We start from the raw sequence: 16,248 nt of genomic DNA, 5'->3' as shown, positions 1-16,248 counted from the left end.
GCCTCTGCAAAGAGATCCTAAGTGTGCCATGATGGCGATTGTTTTTCCTGCTATGGCAACTTTTATCATGGGCTTGGCCGTCCCTTCTTTGTCTGCAGGGCCAGTTAGGGTAAGCACAAGGTTGGATAAGATTGGACTCCTCTTCCACCCCAAATACCTTTCTTCTACCTCCTTTGTGCCTCTCCCAACCTTCCCTTCCTTTGAATACCTCTACAAATTCTTCACTTCCCCTCACCCGATTTCTTTTCTAATTATATATAGACCTCCTTTCCGCCTTTTACAAAGACCTTGACCACCTCCTCTCTCATCTTCCCCTCCCCGTCTCACTGTACTTGGCAATTTCAATCTTGACCTCCCCTCTCCTCCTCAACCTTCTCCTCTTTTCTCGATCCTTGACTCCTACCTCCTCTCTCCTCTCCCTTCTCCTCCTACTCATTCTTCTGGCTCCACTCTTGATCTTATCTTCAACTCTACCTACTCCTCCGTCTCTACTTTACCCAACTATCTCTCTGACCATGCCTTACTCTCCTTCTCCCTTACTCCTTTCCCTCAACCAGTTCCCTCGCCCTCCTACACATCCTTTTCTCGACAAGATCTCTAACTTTAGCCCTTCTCTCTTTCTTGATACTTGCTCCTCCTCTCTTCACCCTCTCTCTGACTTTTCTTCTCTCTCGGCTAATGAAGCCCTAACCTCTGTCATCCTCAATCTCTTCCAGTCTCGACCAACTCTCCTCTCTCATCCTTCCGCCCTACTCGTAAGCCTTCTCAGACTTGGCTTTCCCCACACCTCTTGTCCATGCGTCGTCTCCTACGCCGCCTTGTGCGTCATTGGCTAAAATTCCCCTCTCTTTCTAACCAGACATCCTACTTCTCTTACCACTCTCTATATGACTCCAGCCTCAACTCGGCTAAACGTTCCTAAGCCGCTCATCCTCGTCGTATCTTTCAAACCCTTCTCATCTCCTCACCCCGCTTACTCCTGTCCCCTCAACCACATCTACCCTATTCCCTTCTGATTTCGCTGACTTCTCCAATATTCTCTTTGCCAAAACATAACTTCCTCCTCTTTTTGCTACATTTTTTGCTACATTCCTCCCCTTTTCACCTAATCCCCCCAACGTGTATGACTGACTTCTCTCCTGTTACTCCTTCTGTTGTCTCCCTTCTCCTGTCCAAATCTCATCCTACTGCTGCCCCTTCTGATCCACTCCCTACCATCCTTATACGCTCCTTATTCCTAAGATATTCTCATTCCTTACCTAAACTCCTTCTTCAGTATCTGTCTCTCCTCTGCTACTTTCCCTTCTGCCTTCAAGCATGCTACTATCATCCCTATTCTGAAGAAACCTTTCGCCAATCCCCATCTTGTATCCAACTTCCGTCCAATCTCTCGTCTTCCATTCCTTTCTAAATTACTTGAATGCTTAGTCTATTCTCAACTCTCTGCTTTTTTGTTGCTAACTTTTCTCTCCTTCCCCCTTTCAATCTGGCTTTCGTCTAAAACACTCCTCTGAGACTGCTCTCATGCAGGTTCTCAACTCCCTCCTCACTGCTCGCTACTCTAAGCAATCCTCAGTTCTCATCCTCCTTGATCTGTCTGCTGCCTTTGAGGCCGTTGATCACCCCTTACTTCTCAACACTCTTTCCTCTTTTGTTTCAAAGGCTCTGTCCTCAACTGGCTCTCCTCCTAACTTTCTCACCGATCTTTTACTGTTTCCTGGGGCGGTTGTACCTCCTCCTACTCTTCCCTTGGACTATGGTGTACACCAAGGCTCTGTCCTTGGCCCTTTTATATTCTCTTTACACCTCCCTTCTTGCCCTTATTGTCTCTTCCTTTGGTATTTCTCACCACTTCCACACCGATGACACCCAGCTTTTCCTCATTTTCTCTCCTGACCTCCATCTTAATCTCTCTTCTTGCCTTACTGCCATTAAAAAGTGGATGTCATCCCACTTTCTCTCTCTCAATGCAGACAAGACTGAAGTCTTTTTTTCTGCCCTCCAACACTCTTCCTCCTCCTTCTCCCCCTTCTTTTATTCATTTCCCCCCCTCCAATCTTCCCCTCTCTGCCCATGCTCGTAATCTGGGCATTTACTTTGACTCCTCCCTGTTAGGCAGAATCCTGTGCAGTTCCCTTGGGGAACACTGCAAAAAGATTGACTACAGGAGCAGCAGTAAACCCAATTGGTAGCAGTCTGCACCACCCAGATTTACCTGGTAGCTGTGGCTGAGCAGTCAGACTTCTCTCAAGAAGAGTAGGGCAGTATGCAGAGTATACACAATAGGGTCAAGACACAGTAGAGAAAACAAACACTGACCAGAGCATTGTATAAAGTATATAATTATTTATTTAAAACACACTTTAGGCAATACACTAGCACTCTCAATGAAAAGTAATCTAAAACACAGTCAGGTAAGTATACACAACTCCCTTGATAACTTTCAGACAAGTCGGGGTTAAAGCACAACTATTTGTTACGACCGAAGTGAGCGCTTAACCTAGATGGCACTCCAATAGTTTAGGTTTAAAAGGGAGAGAAAAGGCAGAGTATAAAATAAAACAGTTCCCAACACTTTTAAGAGTTCAGAGCAAGGGGAGAAAGGCAGGTTATACTGTAGAGCCAAAGTTCATAGGCCAGGCCCACTTTAAATGGAACAAAGTGAAATGTGCCCAGGATCTCACGGTTTAAAGGTTTAAAGTGCACTGAAAGTCTTTGCAGAGTGTTCAAAAGAGGTTGGGGTAAGTCAAAAGATATAGTTATGAGGCCTGGAGCCAACCCAGTTTAGAAGCCAAGGATTTAAGGGTCACATTTAGCAATCTGTAGAAAGGGAGGCCAGGCAGGACACAGTACCTTAAAGGGAAAGGAAGCTCCAGCAGGGGCAGTTGTTCCTGGCAGTGGTTGAGGTTCATGGTTCTGGCCAGGGGAAGAGAAGATCTCATCGAGGAGGAAACGTGGAGTCGTTGCACTGCACAGGGATGAAACCAGCCGCGGAGTTCCCGATTAAAAGGTGCGGTCCTTTTATTCGCGGTCAAAAGTGGTGAGCTTGGCTAGCCGTTCGCCGAGGTGCTTGGCACGGGCGATTCGACCAAATGACGTCTTTGGAAGCGAAAAAGGGCGAACTGGTTGGTCCTACCAGCTCAAAGGAAGAAGACTCCCCAGCAGAAGATCTTCTCTTGTCGTTGGTAAAGTGGTGAGTTTGTTGCCTAGCTGTCAATCACACATGCTAAGTGGTGAGCCGGGCGGCTCACCACTGGGCCAATCAGAGTAGAGTGCGACTTGGGTTGCTAAGGCAACGCAGTCCAGGGTGCCAATTCCCCTCTCCACCGTTCCTGTGGAACCCAGACAGAGTGGCACCATTTGGAGGGCTTCTGTGGAGAAGCCCGCCAAAATAGTGGAACAAAGGGCTCGACCTTGGTCAGAGTTACAGAGACGGACACAAACACCATTTTAGAATCGAGTTCTGGCAAAAAGACCCAACCGGTTATTTAATATTAAATAAACCGGCGGTATCTTTAAAAATCGTTTAAAATCAATGGGAAAATCCCATAGAAAATATTCCAGAGGAATATTTCGCGTGGTAACCGTGGGGACGGGACAGTGCCCCCTCGAAAACAGACCCAGGGGCAATCGAATTACCCCTTACCAGTACTTCCACAATATGATGGTTTGTACTGGTTCTGTTCACAATTTTGGACTAGTAAAGCCAATGGTGACTTTACATACCCTGGGAGACAGAAGTCCGTCCCAAGGTATGGAGTCTGTTTGGGGGTCACTGTGACACCCCTGTGGCACTGCACCAAGGGTGCTGTGTACCACACATACAGAAAAACAGATGATACCCTATGGAGTAAAAAAGAAACCCCATAGCCCATAAGCACATAACAAGTCAAGGACATACCTCAAATCATGTCTAAGTCTCACTCTTAGCAGGAGAAAAAAACATACCCCAAAAATCCAGCAAAGCTGCTGGGGGACTCACTAGGTTTAGGAAACTAGCCTTTTCAGAGAATTCTCCCTAACACTCCATCTCCTTCACCCACCATATTTCTCTTACTCCCCGCGCATGTTGCTACCACCTTTTTCAATGTTCGTAAAGTCCACTCCTCTCTCACCTTCCATGCCACTAAACTCCATCTTCTCTCGTCTTTTCTACTGCTCTTCTCTCCTTTTTGGACTCCCTGCTTCCCATCTTGCCCCCTCACATCCCTCTACCACTCTGCTATTCGTATCCTCTGTCTTCTTTCCTCACGACTCCATCTCCTCCTCGCTCTCATATCTTGGCTAGCTTTCCTTTCATTCCCAACTCAAATTCCACTCCTCTGTCTTGTCTTTAAATCTCTTCATGATCTTGCTCCCTCATATCTCTCCTCTCATTTCATTCTACACTCCCTCCCGCTCTCTCCGACCTGCAGATCTCTTCCTTCTCTCTGTTCCCCGTACCATGTGCCTCCTCTCGTTTTCGCTCCTTTCAGCTCCTTGCCCACCTCTACTGGAACTCCCTTCCTCTCTATCCGTTCCATCCCCACCTATTCTTCCTTTCATGTCTCCTTGAAATCTCTTCTCCACTCCCCTCCCTGACACTCTTATCCCCTCCTTCCACCTTCCCCTATCCTCCCTTTTACCCTCCTCCTTACCTCTGCCTGCTCAGTTCCTCTCGAGTCCCCTCTCGTCCTCAGCTCATTCCTCTTCCTGTTTCCCACTTCCTCCCGCTTCTCCATCCCCTCCTCCCTCATTTATCTTCACTGGCAAATTGTTCCACTTACTGTATTACTGGTTTGATTCATATTTTGTAATTGCTTCTACTGTTATTGTATCCTTGTTATAATGTAAAGCGCTTTGGCGCACTTCCCACTCACATCAGGGCTATCAACTCCCACCTGGCGTTCCGCAAAGCCATCAAAACCAGTCTATTTGTTTAAAATGTTCATGCCTAGCACATACTCTGTACTCAACTGAAACCTACTATGTCTGCTTTAATGTACCTTGCAACCTACCGCCCATGATGTAACTAAGTAACTGCATGCTCCAAAGTTGTATTCTTGCCTACGTACTTTCTTGAAAAAGCGCCTCAATGCCTGTGGGCAGTAGTGCGCTATACAAAAGTAAAAAATAAAAATAAAATATATAAACACAATAAACATAAGTGAATGGTGAGCACATCATCCTCTGGGAATGTTCAAGAATTTCCAGCATTGCTAGATTTGTTTTGCTAGTCTTGTTCGCTGCTGGGCATAATTTACCTTGCAGGCTGATTTGTGAAAAGTGATATAGTTGTCCATGCAGGTCATTTGTTGTAGTTCGACGTGTGTAAGGGGTGTCTGCATCTAAAACGATAGTCTTTGTGATTTGCTTTTAGAATATTGGGTCCAGGTCGGTGGAAGGTATCATGCCTATAATATTGTGCTGTAGGAAGTGTTCTGTTTTCAGCATTTTTGGTCCACAGATGGTGGATGATAGTTGTTGGTTGATTGAGATATTTGTAACACGCAGCTGGACGAACCAAATCGTATCGAGGCACAGTTGGAAGTATACCAGAGACAAACTCTGTCACAGTTCGTGGGTCCCAGAATTACTCTTGCATCTTAAACAAGTGCAATTTTTCTTTTTTTTTCGAAATGACGTTAAAGAATCCAATTTTCTAAACTCCAATGTTAGACTGTTCCAAAGTTTTGGCCCGAATACAGAAAAACTGCAGTCGCCTCTAGGGGAAACAAACGGCAATACTTGTCCTCTGATCTTAAGGACTGTGTCGGATGACACCATTTTAGTGTGTCTACTAGGTATCTGAGCGCTATGTTGTTCAGACATTTAAAGATCACGCATCTGATTTTGAATTTAATGTGATCCTCCACTGCCAACCAGTAATTGGACAGACCCAAGAACGAATCTAACTGCAGCATTCTGAGCTTTTTGTAGTCCGTGTATTTGTTTGGCAGGAGCCACTGCCAGTAGACTATTACAATAGTCCAGCTTGGAGTTTACTAGGGCTCCTACCACGGTGGCATGGTCTTTTTGGGGGACATGAAGAAGAGCGTACTGAAGAAGCCAGAGGTTGTAAAAAAGTCAGTACTTTAGCTGTGACCTGGCCTTCGCAACCCAAATCGCTTTGCCATATGCACCCCAAGTTCTTTCCCTTTAAATGTATATTTCAATTCTGACCCCAGAAAAGACGATGGTGGAGAGCCTCTGTTCTCGCCTTTTAAATGTTTTGGGCCGAAATTGATCACTTCAGTCGTATTTGGATTGGGTTTTTGCCAGTTTGTGGCCATCCATCATTCTCCTACTTCTTCCAAAAACCTTCTAACCCGTGTAAGCGAATAATCTGTCGTCTAGCCTGAGGAACACCTGAGTGTCTGCATACGACTGAAAGCTGACCTTGTGGCTTCTCTCATAATGTTCTTCAGAGGGCATAGATACCGATTGAACAACACCGTTGAAAGAGAGAACCCCTATGGGACTCAGCACCATTGTGGAAGAGTGTCCGAAAGGAGCCCTCTTCCCCCCCCAATTTCACCTGGTTGCTTTCACCCTGATAAGAGGCAAACCATTTTAGAGCACTTGCCAAGGCATTCCCTATAGTGTTAGTCGTTCCATAAGGATCGTATGGTCCACTGTGTCAAAAGCCGCATAGGTCTAAAATTGCGAGTTCAGACAGTTACCTTGGTCTCCCAGTCGCAATAATTTGTCCCAAACAGCAACTAATGCCGTTTCGGTTCAAAATTTTAGACAGAACCCTGATTGAAGTGGATCCAAAAGGCCCTCTTGACATATTCCTGGAACTGCATTGTGGCCACTTTCTCCAGTATTTTTCCAAGCTAGGGAAGACCTGCAACTGGGTGATAATTCTGAAGTCATATGGGTCCAAATTTAGCTTTTTCAACACTGGGGAAATTTTAGATGGTTTCAATTCCTCTGGAACCGTCCCCCTGACTGAATGACGCATTTTCAAACTTGGTCATAAAAGAGGCTATATCTAATGCTGAGCGCTTTGCCACACATGCAGGGAGGGCAAAGAGCATATCATTAATGGGTTTGAGCTTTTTTATAGAGTACATATAATCTCTTCTGACACTGCATTTAAACAAAATGGGGTGGTATTAAAATGATTTCCTCCCTCCATCAAGGTTCCCTTACCTGAAGAGCTAAAAATGTCTCTTCCCTCTGATTCCCCTTCCCGTGTGATGTTCTCTTGAATTGCCTTGATCTTGCCCAGAAAAGAAATAATAAAAACATTAGCCTTTTCAGCTGAAGGTTCCTTCCCAAGGGGATGCCTTATTCTTGTGCCTGGTTAGCCACTGCTTCAATTTTCCCAAATAAGGCTACTTTTTAGCCTTTTCTGGCATTCTACATTTCCACCATCTTCTCTGTAATCCTCTAAATGACTTCTTCTTTTCAGGTTTGATAGGTGTGTAGTAAACCAAGCTTTACAGACTTTCTTTTGTACTTTTGCTTTTAAGGGGGCGTGGGAGGTGCAAATATCCATTCTTATGGCCCCTTCTTTAAAGAGAACACCGCAATCGTGTAAATCAATAGAGGCAAGTTCATTCCTCCGCTCGTTACCAGAGATTTCAACTTACAAGATGAGGCCAAACATTTTACCTTGAATAGCTGCTCCCTAGGCCTGTTAAGGTTCACTGAAAAGAGCCTAAGGGTCTGTCCAAGAGGTTGGTAGGGTATCCTTCGTCAAGATTCCATGCCCTCTTACCAATAAAACATTCAAGCAATGGCCACATTTGTGGGAGGCTGAGGCTGTCGGGGGAGCAAGATTGTGCAAATTCACAATATCCTGTAGTTGTTTAGAAACTGTCCTTGATTAGTCCTGCAGCCAAATATAAGAATCCACCAGACACAAAATGTCTTTGTATTTACTACCTATATTTGTCAAATATTGGTCCAATCCTTCTAGACAAATATAGGCAGGGTTTGGCGGCCTCTGACTTTTGAAGATGTTGTAGTACTGATCTCTGCAAATGTATTTTCCTGCAATGTAATTTACATTCTATTATATTATGTTCATACTTGATTCTACCTATTTCCACAGCAAACTTAAAGGGCTTTGGGGACATAACATTAGCAATTGGATGCTGACCAAATGGCACATAACATGTTCACTCCCTTACAAATGAATTGAAGATGGTTGCATCAGACGGTACCTGTGTTGGTGGCAAGAATAGATCTGCTTTAGAATATGTAGATGATGTGGTCCTGATGTCATAAACTCCCTCCAACAATAGTCCATGGCTATACCAAGCTATGGTATAAGACTGAAGGTTATTCCCAGCAGATCTTGAGATGAAAATGGGGAGAGCCGCTAGGTCCATCAAGATAAGGCTGGAGATATTGCAGTTAAGTGCATTTTGTTATCTGTTACCATAACATATGCACATGACCACACCATGAATCTCAGTGGACAAAGATGGCACGAATGAATAGGAAACTGTTGTGCTCTTATTATTATTCTGATGAGCTCACCATTGATCTCTTAAAGATATGCCAAGCTTAGGTTTTAGCTTTGACTGCAAATGCAGCTGGAGTTAGGGGCATACATCTCAATCCTTGATGTAAAATAAAATCAAACCAATTTCTGTGGCAGATGCTTGCCCTCCTACCCCTGCCTGCCGTGCTGAACAGTTTAACGTCGTCAAATGGCATGTCCAGGGGCTTCCCTTGAACATCCGGGGCAAAGCCTGACGTCCTGAGCCAAGAGGTCCCCTTTTATATTCTCCTCTTGTATACTCTGAACACTCCATTTCCAATTATTTGCCTTTTTAAACAGTGTTTTGTGTAGTTGATGTATCTTTTTGCCGTTGGAAGACTGGATTGCCCAAGTTTTTCTTCCTGTTATATTTTCCTTTTTACCGTTGGGAAATGGGTTGTCTTTTCTCTTTTTCCCAACGTAAGAAGTTTCCAACTTTTCTTTTTTGGTTTACTTCATTTCTGCTTCCGTTCACAACAATATTGGGCGTGTTTTGTTTGCTTCACATTAAGTGCCTCTTGCCTTTCCGGTAGATCTGTTGGCCGTCTGTGTTCAAGGGCAATGGTACCGGTACCTGGTGGACAAACAATTCTCTTTTGTCTGATTCGTACCTCTGCAACTTACATTCTGCATGTCTATGCACCTCACTCTCATCTTCTAAACGTCACTGGTACCTTGACTTGGATCGGGAGTGATTCCCTCACACTGGTGGTGTTGGCGTTGTTGTACGGACGGACTGCCCACCATGACTGCTTTGTAGTCGGGCCACATCCGAACTGTCTCTTCCACCCGGCTTGGTTTTCCTTTACTCTTAACATGCCTGCGTTTCTCATTCTATGTTGGGGCTGCCTGGCTTACGCAGGCTCAGAGTTCTACGACAGCCCCACCTTCTTCCATTCCCTGATGTACAGGGGGCTTCCCCTGGTTCTCTCGGCATTTGGTTCTAGCTGTCCTCTCTCCCCGGTTCTCTGTCATAGCGTACATTATCGGCCTGCTCAGCACAGTCCATTGGAGTCTGATTTAATGGGATATCCTAATTTTCCTGTTGCAGATAATATTGGTTCTCTTTATCTGCATGACTCTTATAACACTCTGGTGTATTATACAAGTCCATATAAGCCATCACGTTCCTCACTGGAACAAGAGTCCTTGTACCCAAGGTGTAGTCTCTCCCGGTGAGTTCCCACTCCATCCATAGGGAGGGTGATGCAGATTGGGCTCTCCTCCCTAGCCTCAAAGGGGAGGGCTCCCCCTTAGAGAGAAGTCGCAAGTTCCATCAATTCGTCACACTACCCAGAAAGGAAATCATAACTAAAATCAAACCCTCTTTTTAGTTTAGGCTATTAAGTGGCGCTTCAGCGCCACCTATAAGCTGAATCTATTGCATTAGAATACAGATGGGGAGAAATTGCATATGAGGAACACCACAAAGCATGTTAGGTGTTTGGTTATTTGCCCACCCATTGACTGCCCGTGCTAATACCTATGGTCATTCCCACTGAGTTCCGGCCCATCCCGCCTAAACCGCTTCCTTGTTAGAAGTCTTTGAGCTCGCTGTAATCAGGCCTTACTATCAAACTTTTCACTGAAGTGCCTGCCAGCGTTTTCTCGAAGCAGTCTTCTGAGAGTTAATGTTATCATTTGAGTTGTAAATGCACTATTTTAATAAAACATAGCTTAACCAGGTCTGCCTTCAGCCACTCTATTTTATAAACTCTATGCATGCCCTTCACTGAAGCCATGTTAAAAAACAAGCATTTGCAAAGTCAAATGTTTTGGCTTGTGTATAAGTATTAAGCATTTGCCAGGCACTGCTATTATAATGCCCAGGTTTTCGCACCATTTTGCAACTGCTACCATCAATAGCCAGTTATTACCACTATGGCAGTGCCTGGCAAGTGCCTTTCCCATGCCTACACAAAAGCCCAAACTGTTGGCATTGCCAGTGCTTGTTTAACTATGTTGTAGTTAACACAGGATTTCCAGCATCTCAATATCAGTTTTATAACTGGATACTGTTGAAGATTGCATGTATCATCTACAAAGCAGTCACGAAAGCACACCAGCGTACCTGGGGGCTAAGCTCCACGTATCTGGTGGCAGACGCTCCGTGCGCAGCAAATCAACCAACCGGCTTGAATCGCAACTCTTCAGCTAAGAGAGGCCCTGCAAACAACCCTTCACTTTACATGCACCCACCCTCTGAAACTCTCTTCCGATGTCTGCTCGTAATGCCCCCACAATTCTCCAATTTCGCAAATCTCTCAAAACATGTCTCTTTCTACAACACCTATAGCCAGATGGTGATGACCGAGGACTAATTTCAATGGAAGCACAAATCGACGCACAGATCTCAAAGTACTGCGCTACTTTTAAACAATGCTGGCTACGCTGCTCTCGAGTTGGGCCCAAGCATTAAACAAAAAATAAAAAAATAATAATGCATTGTAATGTGCATCTCAATATGTTATCAAAAAGGCAATACATCTCTCTCATATAATTCCTTCAAAGGTCCAAATGGCTGACACATGTAAGGCAGCAACTTTCAGTTGTCATGATTGTGTATGTATTTGGAAGAGACCAGATGCTCAGGTATCCTGTGCAATCTTTTTGGGCAAAGTCTATATGTATTTTATTGAGTTTATCCCCTACTGCCTGAAGTCTTGTCTGCGCTTTGTTAGTCTATTCAGTGTTGACAGATATTGATGATCCTGTGATGTATAAGTGTTTTTTACTTGTACCTCTGGGTTCTCCAGCATGGGTACACTCATTACATTCATAAATTGTTGTCCCTCCTTCCCTGTAAATATACAACAATGGCACATGTTTTAAAATGATGTGCCCCTCACATGGAAAAATTAACTGAAGATCACTGTCCCTTGATTGCAGGATATAAAATGGGATCCTTCAGGTTATCTCGGGCATACCGCTTCCTTGTTCCTTTTCCTTATGAGAAGGATAACATGTTTCATGTCCAACTTACTGTTTTATGGTGGTATATAGTTAAAAACGAGCAAGCTAGCAATGTTTTTATTTTTGGAAATGGATTTCAGATTTAGAGTGTATTCCCACACATAGGTGGGACCAGTCATCATTTATGATTTTACTGAAGATACCCATAAAACGGAATTTGTATTAAAAGTAAAAATTCCATACTAGTAATTACGTAAGACGAAAGAAATGGGGTCCTAACTTAGAGCGAAGTCTGGAGACAAGCAAGTGATTAAATGACCAGAGAAACCTAGAAATTCTAGAAATTATGGTATGAGACATCCAAGCAAGATTCCGTCTTTTGTGAGTAACCTTTACATATGCTGCGACAAAAAAACGAAAAAGTGTGGTGAGCTTAAAGCAAAGCCAGTGTCTTTTCACCATGAATTCTGTTGAAAAGGCTGCAGTGTCCACTCCATTGAAACTTAAGAAAACAGATGTTCTTTTGTGTGCATTGTTTAGAGTTTGCAGTATTAGCCATTTGCAAAGTCAGGTGTGTTTTAAAATAAACTCTGCTTGTTCATTTCAGATGATCCAGAACTTTCAGGACGAAACATGTTTTGTTTTGGACACGATGAAAGGTAAAGAAATTAATTAAATCACAGTGATGCAGTAGCATGTGGTTATCATTGCTTCATGTGGATCAGATACGCTCTTCCTCTACTTCCCTCACATTTCAATGCTTCATCCGCTAAGATTTGGACTCTACACCCCCTTTTTTTCTTAATCTCTGGTACTTCATAGAATACTTATGCTTTCTTTGTTTTTATGTTAACCTACTTCTAAACATGGTTGTTTTTTTTGTTTGCCCACTTTCGACGTATAATGGCCTACTGCAGTTAAACAACTTGACAGGTCTTCAGCCCCAGTAATGTTTCTGAGGTACTGTGGTAATTCAATCTCCCTTTTGTTCCTCCCTCCTCTCTCCCTATCAACCTACTGCTTTCCCAGATAAGACTATTTTACAGAGTGGGCACTCATTATTTTCAGGACATGGGTGTTTCTCCTTGCAAAGACTTTTCTTCTGCCCTTCTCCTCCCTGCCCCCCAAATATACTCTTGCCCTCCCAGTAAAGCCTTTGGGCACTGGATGAGATTAATACATGTTCATTTCTCTAAAGCTTAATTACGCTGGTTTCCTTTTAAAAGTTTTGGGGCAAGGTGATGGGTGGAGGATTACACCGGACACAAAGGGCAATACACCCTCTAAGCCTCACTGATTCCTACTTCAAATACTGTGATATACTACACTATTCACTCAACCATAATAGATTGGACCATTTAAGGTCCATTTAAGGCCCTACAGACTCTTCCAGTGGCAACTGTGTCATGTATCCTCAAGTTTTAACTGGGAACAGAATGTGCTCTGCGTCAAGGAGACGCAATGATGGCGCTTTCCATGCTGTCTCTTTGAAGTACTGGCCTGAGATTGCTCACGATTTGGCCTGTTCTAGAAAGCATGCAGGGGTATTGGACTTCGGTGTGGATGAATTCTGCCTTTGTGTGAGCTGAAGCCATAGCTCCTTCTGTGAGGGAGGCAGTGCGGGGGAAAGCCTGCTGTGACACAGCAGGCTCGACGACAGGCCTGTGCATATCAATAGTCTGACAGAGGGGTATCTAGAGACAGTTTTGGGGATGAGATTGGCAGCCCGGGCCTTAGCAGACAACTATTTGTGCAGGTGTGCTTTGAAGCACCAAATTGCTAATTACACTTCTCTGACTTTTCATTATGCGCCAATGGACTGATTGAGGTGCATTTTGGATGCCGACTGTCCTTTTGCACCACATTGTGTACCGAGTTTTAGCAGCTAACCTTGGTTAGGTGGTGGTAATACTAGTGTGATTGTGCTTTATCTACCAGAACACACAGTCCTATTCTTGGGCAATTCAATGCTAATTTGGCCTTGCAATGAAATCTATCAATACAACATACTAGTTGACCTCGGAAGTACTTTTGGATAATTGTGGGGTATACTGCACTGACAAGTTGGGTGGGTCAGGAGGAAGTAATTACTGTTTTGAATTTGTATTTGTTTGTGTACAATAATGTGAGAAGTTCATGTGTTAAAACACAATTGCTCATTCAACCAATTCTCAGATCGTCTACTTATATTACCCACCAATGGGGAAAAAAACAATCAAACGGGTTGTACTCTCTCAAATGGCTTATATTCACTTAGCACCTATGGTGGTGGTACATAAGGAAAGGGGACACCCCATAATATCATTGTAATGCTCAGTATTCTTACCAAGTGGATTAATTGCACCACCTCGGCACGCGAGGATAAGGGGTTTCAGACGGCATGTCACTCGCAACAGAAAACGACCAGACCAAGAATTACTGTACAAATCCTTCCTCGTGGGCCAGTTGTACAGCCTTTAATGGATACAAAGTATACGCTGTTACTAGCACTTAGAGCATCCGGAAGCTACAGGGTAGGCTTAGAATAATACAGCTGCCCTGCTGACTCCCGCCAATGGGACTACTTCATTCGTACCACGTTCTGTATTTCAGACAGGTGATCTTATGAAACCTCATAAAAGGCGGTTGCTTTCAGTTGTTCATCACTACGTTTACATTGGAGCGGCATTAACATTGGCTGGAGGGATGAAAGGGGTACACATTAGTTCTACCTTAACAGGGCTTGGTACGTTGGAGAACATCCAAATATGAATGTAAATACAGAGCTGGAGTCGATACATACCTGTATCCGCGGTTAAATCTAGTCTTCGTCTGACTATACCGCTGGTTAGCGATGTCCGGTAAATTGACTCTCTCTTCACCTGTTGGTTCCCCAATTTGACGGCTGGCCCACGAATAATCGAACCGTAGTACCTATCCAATCGTAAGGGTATAGCTGTAATGACACCCCCTAATTATACTGGATCAACAATGGTGCCATCAAGAGCTGGTTGCACATTACATTACTAGTGCACTTGTAAGGTTTGGGCGGAGAGATGTTCCCAGTCCCGCAAGCTGAAGGTGTGCTGCTTACCGACTGTATCAGGTTGACCTCGCGAAGAGCTGAATAGCTCTGACTCCTCCTCCTCCTCGTCAAGTTCAACTGGACGTGGTTACCGACATACTCACAGTGTAGGGCGGATGGAGTAAGATTCACTTCCTGGTTCCACAATAATAAAGGCTGGCCCACTAGATTACAGCGCCGCACGGAGGCAGTACCTAGAAACTAAAGGAATTGTAAACAGGCGTTTGCCATACCGTTAGGCTTCATGGTAATCGAAGTCCGCAACAGTCACGCGGTACAGTGGAATATGCATAGCATATTCCGACAGTACACAGCACTCAAAACAGCTAGTGCAATATTTAACTCCACAAGCAAGGGGCATGCATTCTCAAAATTAGTAGTCTGATAATTAGATTGCGTATAGGGCCAACAATTAGCGACCATCCCGTCCACGTCGCAAAGAGTGGGCATTCCACCACTGAGGATGAAATGATCAAACCAAAAATGCTCTTTATTCAGTCTGCAACAAAGCCACGGAAGGAGATGTATAATCTATACTAAGTTTTTATTGAGCACTACAGGAGTGTCAAAGTGGCACCAGTAAGTGCAGTGATAAAACAATGTGTCATTTGCTGGTGTATTTAAATAGCAGAGACTGTATGAAAACTAAGGCAGGAATACAGGTGGACTTACGAGCTAGCAAGGTCGTAATTGTCAACATATGACATAGTTAAACCCCACATTCTAATTTGTCATTGAGTCCAATCTCTGAATTTTTGGTTAAGAATATTAGACGTCGTTCCTTGTGTAGAAGCTTTATCTTATCACGGTTGGGCTGATAGGCTGATTTTCCAAATGACGCTCCAACGCAAGTCCTCAATTTTGTGTACGAATTCAACCCAATGATCGACCAGGGGAGCATACTGTCCCCTGTTGCGAATGCAACTCTTATGTTCGCTAATCCCTATTTTCACCCTGCGTTCAGTTTTACCAATGTATAACCGGTCACACAGGCGCCAGATTCCATAGACCAGCATGCTGGAATTACAACTACTGAGTTGGTGTTGCTGCCACATGGTATTTGAGCCCAACTTCAGTTCAGTGCTTCTTGATGTAGAGCTATAGCACGAAAAGTGTCCACATGCAGAATGGCCTATAGGTTTCGGGAAACCCCATTTTCATTAGAGATGTGGCTGAAGGTATTGACAAACACCAGTTTTTCATTGTTAGTTTTGGGATGGGTTTTATACTCCAAAAGAGCCTGCCTCTTATTATTATGGGCACGTTTCTTAGCCAGGGATGTTAACATCTCGGGATAACCTCTCTCGAGCAATCTGTTGCTCAAACCATCTGCTTCTTTTTTAAAATCTTCTGTAAGGGTACTATTTCTTTTCAAACGCAACCCAATGGCAAATTATCTCTCACGTACCTAGGATGAAAACTCTCATAGTGTAAAAGAGTTTTTATCTGTATTTTTGTGGAAGGGTTTCACACTCAGCACTTTACTGATTGGGTTAGACCGAATTGTAATATCTAAAAAGTTTGATTCTTAATTGCTCTGGGTATACATAAACTTCAGATGGCAATCTTGCAGATTAAGCCAGCTGAAGAACTCATTCAATTCTTGTAAATTGCCTTGGCATATGACGAAAATATCGTCTATATACCTTTTCCAGGTTCTGATATGTTTATAAGGGTTCGACTCTAATAGAATGTTGTTGACTTCGAACTGCTCCATATATAAATTGGCCACACTAGCTGCTGGGGTAGCCCCCATCGTTGTGCCCTGTGTCTGTTTAAAGTGCTCACCGTT

The 16,248-nt window shown here is 43.9% G+C and overlaps 1 protein-coding gene across 1 annotated transcript in view; it reads left to right on the top strand.

Annotated features, from left to right (window-relative positions):
• Nucleotides 1-16,248, top strand: part of TFCP2 (transcription factor CP2) — a 1,231,094-nt gene that overhangs the window by 1,182,326 nt on the left and 32,520 nt on the right. Inside the window, exon 15 of the mRNA XM_069653380.1 lies at nucleotides 12,000-12,051. Within this exon, the coding sequence (XP_069509481.1) occupies nucleotides 12,000-12,051 (52 nt within the window). The remainder of the gene's footprint in view (nucleotides 1-11,999; nucleotides 12,052-16,248) is intronic.

Source organism: Ambystoma mexicanum, chromosome 3q (assembly GCF_040938575.1).
Source record: "Ambystoma mexicanum isolate Mex_15411 chromosome 3q, UKY_AmexF1_1, whole genome shotgun sequence".
Classification (NCBI taxonomy): Eukaryota; Metazoa; Chordata; class Amphibia; order Caudata; family Ambystomatidae; genus Ambystoma; species Ambystoma mexicanum.
The sequence above is the reverse complement of the archived record's forward strand: the minus strand, read 5'-3'. Positions and strand labels throughout refer to the sequence as shown.